Source organism: Solanum tuberosum, unplaced genomic scaffold, assembly GCF_000226075.1.
Source record: "Solanum tuberosum cultivar DM 1-3 516 R44 unplaced genomic scaffold, SolTub_3.0 scf00803, whole genome shotgun sequence".
Classification (NCBI taxonomy): domain Eukaryota; kingdom Viridiplantae; phylum Streptophyta; class Magnoliopsida; order Solanales; family Solanaceae; genus Solanum; species Solanum tuberosum.
Genome location: NW_006239715.1, coordinates 656 through 9245, shown reverse-complemented (window position 1 = coordinate 9245; position 8590 = coordinate 656). Strand labels below are relative to the sequence as shown.

Below are 8590 nucleotides of genomic sequence, written 5' to 3'. Positions count from 1 at the left end.
GGAATTGAATTAATGGTATCTAGGAAATAATATATGTCCTTTGGAAGAATGGTCCAACACTTAGAAAAAAAATGAGGCGGGTGAACAGTAAAAACGCTCACTGGAAATTGTCTTTCCTGCCGGACATATTTTACGAAAATGGGCATAACTTCTTCGTCCGAACTCCGAATGAGGTGAAACGAAGTGCGTTAGGTAGCTAACTCAAAGGGCTTTCCATGGATATATTATTGGCCACCCAAATAATTTGTGTGCTAGGAGATATGACCCTCCAAAGTAGACCCTCGAAAAGGCTTCACTTGGAAATTTCGGATTTTGATACGGTTGCTCTAAAATTTGGGTTAGACCCATTTCCCACTCAATTTGACCCCCTAAACAAGAATATGAAGTCGGATTTTCAAAAAACGAAACGGATCTTTTTATATACAGCTAAACAAGTTTCCGGTAACTTCCGAAGCACATTTTTAAGAACTTTTTTTGGGTCAAATTCAAATATAATCATTTCATTAAGTTCTCGACTCCAAACTCACATGTGAGGCTCTAGTTTCACTCTATCATTTTCCGAGTCGTTACATCAACGACGCGCTTGATGTTGATCCTAGTTACCTATGTCTGCATCATTAAAAGACGCAGGCCAAATTGCATCAGTACATTGAATGTAAGAGTATGCGAGGGGAAATCTAAAACATGACATAAGTTTGAAAGGAACTGAAAGAAACACTTATCTTGGCTTTATTCAACTCATGAACAACTTAACTCAATATAAAGCAATAAAACACATGCAATATATAGAAAGCCTTTAAAATAGTAGAAAACAACTTAGTTCGTTAAAGAAAATGCAATAACAAACTCAACTTTACTCATATAATAAAGAAATATATTTTATGTGGGAGTTTCTCTAACCGACAACCACCACTATGAGCCTAAGTGGTGATACAACGTCTTGCCCACGCTGCCAGAACTATCCTATACTTTGCCGTCATATAGAACGCCTTAACTAAGTGGATCCCCTAGTCTATGCTAAAAAACACTTAAGGAGAAAACAACTTAGTTCGTTAAAGAAAATGCAATAACAAATTCAATTTTACTCATATAATAAAGAAATATAGTTTTTGTGGGAGTTTCTCTAACCGACAACCACCACTATGAGCCTAAGTGGTGATACAACGTCTTGCCCATGCTGCCAGAACTATCCTATACTTTGTTGTCATATAGGATGCCTTAACTCAGTGGATCCACTAGTCTATGCTAAAAAGCACTTAAGGAGTCATCTAAAAAGTATGATCCTTTACTACCCATGATGGCTACATGGTTTATGGAGACGTGAATTATCTGAACTCAAACTCGTCCCCATATCGGTGCTCAATACTACTCCCAAAATACTCAGCTCATATGTTTAAAAATATAACTTCTTTCTTTGATTTGAGATAATTACTCAAAACTTAGCTTAAAAGCTCTCTTGGAATCGATGTTCCCTTTCTTGCTCAAATGTGAAAACATTTACTCTTTAACTGAAAACTAGCTCAAAGGCTCTTTTGGAAATCAAGGTTTCCTTTCTTCTTTAAATGTGAAAACATTTTACTCTTTGGGAATACATAGTCCCGATATACTCTTTTGAAGAAATGAACTTCAAACTTTACTCTTTTCTCAACTCAAAACTCAAGTCTTAAAACAAAGTTAAAACATTTGTAAAAGACTTTTGGAAGACTCTATGAACTTCTCTTGACTTGGCTCTTAACTTCTCTTGACTTGACTCTTAACTTATCTTGACTTGACTCTTAACTTCCTTTGACTTGACTCCTAACTTTCCTTGAATTGAATTATGGATTTAAGGATTTTGATTTGTGATAAGAAAGATCTCATGATGTTTAGGAGTGTTTTTAGATAGTTAAACATGAGAAAAGATCAAAAAATCATCGTCTGGGAGCAAGTCCGTGACGTGGAGATGCATTTAATTATTTGGTCGCGAAATAAATTTTGAGGCACAATGGTCCGTAACCGCTCCGCTCCGCGAAGACAACTTTTTCAATACTGAGGAACAGGTTCGCGACGCGGACCTGGTACCCAGATTTGCCCGACATTTTCCTTCTTCATTTTCCAGCCCCAATTCGCCTAAACTCGATTCCTTTTCCCAAATTCTCTTTAGATTCAGATACCCAACATGTATACACAAGGATCTAATCAAACACAACTCTAAAATCGACCTTAAACTCTCAAGAACTCCTCAATCTCATCCTAAATTCAAGAACAAAAGCAATTCAAGAATATAACTCAAGAACATCAAAGTCTCAATCTTTTAGGAAGAAAATCATACTGAAATAAACATGTTTGGCGCGTGGGTGAACGAACCCAACGCTATGTGAACTCACATACCTCGTAGGGATCACCCCTTGACGAAATCCACAAGCGATTCTTGAAGATCTTGACGATCCTTGCTCCTTCTCCTCTTCTTTTTCTGTTCTCTAAAATTCTAACTCTATATGGTAAAAGCGTAAACTGAATCCTATCAGTTTAGACCTCAATTAATTACCAAAAAATGAAATTAAGTCATGGGGGTATGAAAAAGACCATAATCCCCTTCAAAAACCTGGATTAGACTTTCCTTAATTGAACATCCTAACTTTCAATGGGCATATCTCACTTATACGTACTCAGAATCATGCAAACTCGGCGGTGTTCGAAAGATAAATCCAAGATATTTCCTATGGTAGCTGGAAGCACACCTAACTCACCCTGAACTAGGTGTTATGGTCGTTTGAAGTTGATCAAAAACCCAAACTTAACATAACTTAACAAATTTCCAGATTTTTCACTCTTTCTAATTCTAGCTCTTTCTAGTTCTTTTAGAAAGTGAGGTGTTACACTTGCATCCAAATTTAGTTGTACTTTTTTGGGATAATACGGATGATCTTTCAAAGGTTCTTCCTATTGAAATTTACGAAATTATAGTAATGATAAGAAAAAATTACATAAGAAGGCAAATATGTGATATGTATTTTACTATATGCAACTATAGTCTAAAAGAATTATGATTCCTAACCATAGTTAATGATTTTATAGAAAATTTCTCTCTCCTATATCTCTTGCCCCACTCTCGCATCTCTCTCTCTCGTCATTTCCTTTTTCTCTCTGCAATACAAATACAAATGGTAACAGTAAGTGATACAAATGGTAACACGTCGAAGATACAAATACAAACGGTAACACAAATACACATGGTGACATATAAATATAATACACAAGGTGACCGATAAATACAAATGCACATGACTACAAACATAATTTGTTATGAATTATAACAACGATACATTGTATTCCTCGATACAAGTTGTATTTGGATACAAATTGTATTCGTTGATATATTTGATATAATTGATTTGCATCAACGAGATGAATACAATAGTCTTTGATACCAATATATTTATTGATATAAATCAATTGTATTCATGATACAATTATTTGTCAGATATGCAAATCAATTGCATCTCTCACACCTCTCTCTCCCAGATCTCACCCTCCTCTCTTCTCCCTCTCCCAATCTCACACGTCTCTCTCCTCCTTCTAGTAGCTAGTTTTATTTTATACAAATTAATTATATCAATTGTTGGTGTTAATGCATTTTAATATTAAAATTAAAATATTAAGTGTATTTGTTAGTGGGTATAAGTTGACAAAAATGTGGTCATTATTGTGAAGTAACTCTTGTAACCACTATTGCCATGATATACCACTAATTTCACCCATTATTCTACCTCATTATACCTTGTAACTTTTGTAACCTTTGGGCGATTCATTTACCCAATTTACTACTCATTATCTTCCTATTCATTGTAAGGAAGAATTCTTTCCTATAAATAGTGATGTCTTGCTTTGAATTGTTAAGAAGATGAGATACAAGAGAAAGAGTGTAAGAAAAAATGAGAAGTGTTATATTGTGTATATTGAGTTAGTGTAGTGAAAGAAAGAGTTGAGACAAAAGAAAATATTCTTAGTCTTCAACTATATTCACTATACAAACAAGAGAATAATTATAAGTTGAAGAAGGTGTTCTTTTGTGGAGCTTTGGACTCTTCAACTAATTCAGAGTTGTTTCAGTTGTCCGACGTTGTTGGACTGTTGTATCCTAGAGGGGACAAGTCAAGAGTGATACTGCTGGATCGGTGTAGATTATGCCGCAGTGCGCTTGAATCTCCTTAAAGAGAGCGAGATATCCGCGCCTCAGCCTAAAGATTTATTCATTCTTTTTTGTCATTTTATTTTCAACTGTAACTTATTGTATTTGTGGTATATTACATCAACATCAATTATATTCGTGATACAATATCAATTAGATATACAAATAATATGGTTCTTTGCTATAGCTACGAATCGTTATTAAACAAACTATAGCAAAGAACCATATTATATTTCTACTCTTAGCTATTTTTGAAATTTCCTCTGATGACATAAAATCTTACCAAAACAGAGAGGACTAAAGATTCAACTTACTTTAATCACAAAGTCAAATCAAATAAATAAAATTTGTTCTTGAAGAAACGAAATAGTACAATTTATTTCATGAAAATACAACAAAGCAAATTACATCTTTATGGGAAACACAAAAATCAACAAGCAACCACCTCTTTCAAAGAGAACATGGAAATCCATTATTCACAACATATTACTTATATTGTTTGGATTTTTCCAAAAACATACCACAGTTGTGTGAATATTCTCCAAAAGTACATTACTATTGAAGAATCTGACACACACACTCGTTCATATATTTTAAGAATCTAAACAACATAGATATTACTGATTGACATGATGGGTGTCAACATCTTTGGTTAGATTAGTGGCTAATTGCAAATAAGAGAAGGGTTCTGGAATGTCTTCATTCTGCTTTTCATATTCAATAGTCCATATAACCAAGTTGTTATCTCCTTCATTCTCAATATGAAGAGTTGCTTTGAAGGCCTTGTATTCCTCTATCAAATGACCTTCAAATGCCTTGAATGTCACTAACCTTTTTTCCTTGTTTATGTCATCAACAACCACCTTAACAACTTTTTCCTGTCCCTCTATTTTTTTGTGAAAAAAAAAGGATGGAAAGTTACATATTTATACGAGATTGATACATTATATGCAATGTTTTTCTCTAAATATAATGTTGTATAAGAAATTTATGTTGGACGGTATATTTTTGAAGATTTTCTATTTATAAATGAACATAATCAAGAATACAAATAAATATTATTATCGGCTCAAAGAGAAGTAAAATTGTTGTGTGGTACACAAATTATATGATCGAATTATCCTTCAATTATTTTTGAAGTTTTTGTCCAAAATAATAGAGTTTGATTTGTGTATTTAATTTTACTTTTTATTTAGATGCAATGATTATTTCTTGTAACCGTGCATCTGGTTTTTTTATTTTTCGGGCCAAATTTATTTTAAAACATATTTGCTAGAGCCTATTGTTTTAGCCAAACAAAAAATTACTATATTATAGAAGAGTCTAGGAATGACTACCAATGTTCCAATAAGATCACTACTAATGTTGAATATATTTATAAAATATATAAGTGGGCCCCACCACCTTCCACTTAAATACTACATATTCTATATTAATTACTATACTATAAATGACTTAAATACTCCATATTATCTATTACAATAATTAACAATTATTTGACACTTTAAATTCTATCAATGCCATATAAATTAGGATAAAAAACCTAACATATAATATTTAAATATATTTAAAAATAATATAAGTAATACTATACATTACAATAATTAACAGCTTAATTATTTAAATATTTTTTTAATAATATATGTTATTTGCCATGTCCCAATTTATGTGGCATTAATAAAAAAGGGTTAATATTTAAAATTCTGCATGTGCCACATAAATTAGAACAAATAGAGTAATAAATATTATTTTCAAAATTATGTTAAAAAAAGTACTACAAATCACAATAGCTAACAATTTAAAATATTTTTAAAATCATATAAAAATTTCAATAACTTCTCAAATTCCATAATATAACACTTAAATACTACATATTATATATTAATTACTATACTATAAATGACTTAAATACTCCATATTATCTATTACAATAATTAACAATTATTTGACACTTTAAATTCTATCAATGCCATATAAATTAGGATAAAAAACCTAACATATAATATTTAAATATATTTAAAAATAATATAAGTAATACTATACATTACAATAATTAACAGCTTAATTATTTAAAACTTATATAAAAAATTTAATTGACTCTCTAAATTCTATTGGTACCACATAAAATGGATTATATGATAAACATATATTGTTTGAAATTGACGAAAAAGAAACAATAAATTACAATAATTAATAAAAAAAATAGTCGACGAAATTGACGAAAAACAAATTATAAATTACAATAATTAACAAAATAAATCTCTCGACTCCAACAAATCTATCAATTAATGCCCATGGCAAATAACATATATTATTAAAAAATTAGGTTCAAAATGTACTATAAAATACAAATAATTAACAACTTAATATATTAAAGAGACATATAAAAAATGGTTAATATTTGAAATTCTACGTGTGCCACATAAATTACAACAAACAGAGTAATAAATATTATTTTCAAAATTATGTAAAAAAAAAGTACTACAAATCACAATAGCTAACAATTTAAAATATTTTTAAAATCATATCAAATTTTCAATAACTTCTCTAATTTCTTAATATAACATAAATTAAAATAAAAAAATATATATATTGGGCCCCGTGCTGGCACGGGGTCCTATATCTAGTTTATTTATAATAATCGAGTTCTAATTATTATTTCTTTTTAATTATCTGTAGATGGAATGACTACTACTGCAACTACTTCTTCTTCTTCTTTTCTTTATAAAAAAAATCAAATATTTTGAAGTAAGCTTTAGTTAACTATATTTGTTCCATTCCAAGGTCAACTACAAATGCCTACTTTTAAAATTAGGCTAATTGGGAGGAAGAATGGTCCTATTTTTCGATTATAAATAGAGAAATTATTATAAATAATCGTCAATCAGAATAAATAATAGTGAACATACGATTCAATTAAAAGAAGTGATAAGAAAATATTACCGATAGTATAATTCCAGTTGACAATGGAGCCAACAGTACCCCAATCACCTTCATGTAAATCAACAGCTTGAATAGTTTGTGGTACAACATTTGGAAGATGATGTGTTTTTTCACAAAACATTTCATGAAACAAATCCTTACAACCTTTTATTTCTGTTTCAGAAATCAATTTTCCTTTCAAACCCATTTTTTTTTAAAAAAAATTGATTCTGTAATATAGAAATAAAAGTATTATTGGAAAAAATTGATGTATAATAAATCAGAAATGGAAGTCCTTATATAGTTGAACTTTGGGGCATAGATTATTATAATTATTTTCTACAAGTTGAGTATTTTTATTAATATAAGGGATAAGGCATAAATATTCCTAGATTATAACCGAAATCTTAGAGATATAATTTAACTAAACTAAGATTCTATTACCTTCGAATCTATTTTTATTTGTAGTTTTGTACACCTTTTTTACTTGCGTGGAATCCAAACATTCCTCACACGTTTCAACTGTGTAAATCAAAAGATGCATAAAATTATAAAACAAATGAGTCGAGAAATAATAGGACCTTAATTTAATTAAGATGTGTCTATGAAATTTTGATCATAGTCTAGGAGTACTTATACTTTATCCCTTAATATAATATTATATAACATAATATAATAAATCTGACAACTTAAATTTGTTGAGACGTGGTGGTTTTGTGATTTAGCAATAAACGTGATATTGATGACTATGACAATTGAATTATTGTATTAGAAAAACCAAATATAGTATTTTCAAAAAAATATTCAGATTTTACTTAGTCCGTCCAGATATTTGATTAGCTCATACTTAAGAAGTAGTTGTCATGATATCATTGATGATGCTTCAGATAATAATTTTGATACAAGATCTGGGTGACAATGAAACCATAGAAAATTTATTATTTTTCTGTTTCAAGATAAATGACATTTTAATTCAATTCACATCCACCAAAAGAAAAATACAAGATATTCTTTCTATTTATTTTTATTTGTTATATCTAACTTCAACATATCTGTTACGAAAATAATAATTAACATGATTATTTTATTACAATATACTATTATTTAATATTTTGTATTACCTCTTAAAAGTGATTTAGTTATAAATAATTAATGTTAGGGATAAAATATAAAAAAATATAATTGTCTTTTTTTATTGGGAAAACGGACAAATATACCCCCGAACTATCGTAAATGATATGCAGATACCCTCCGTCATACTTTTGGGACATTGGTGCCCCTGTCGTCCAAAAACTAGAGCATATATGCCATTCACGCTAACGGAAGACTAAATAGGGACACGCGGCACAATCTTATCCATCGATCCGATATTTAGTATATGTCGAGTCGGTGGATAAGATTATGACACGTGTATGTACGTTAGTATAAAGAGTATAAAGGGTATATCATGTGCTCTAGTTTTTGGACGGCAGGGGCACCAATGTCCCAAAAGTATGA

At 30.2% G+C, this 8590-nt stretch overlaps 1 protein-coding gene across 1 annotated transcript; it reads right to left on the bottom strand.

The window, feature by feature from the left end:
* Window positions 1-4500: 4500 nt before the first annotated feature.
* LOC102590200 (MLP-like protein 28) lies at window positions 4501-7379 on the bottom strand. Its single transcript, XM_006367451.2, has 2 exons — window positions 7115-7379; window positions 4501-5057 (listed from the first exon to the last, which is right to left on the bottom strand). Exons 1-2 carry the CDS (start codon window positions 7299-7301, stop codon window positions 4789-4791), a joined length of 456 nt encoding a protein of 151 aa, XP_006367513.1. The 5' UTR covers window positions 7302-7379; the 3' UTR covers window positions 4501-4788.
* Between the last annotated feature and the right edge of the window lie 1211 nt (window positions 7380-8590).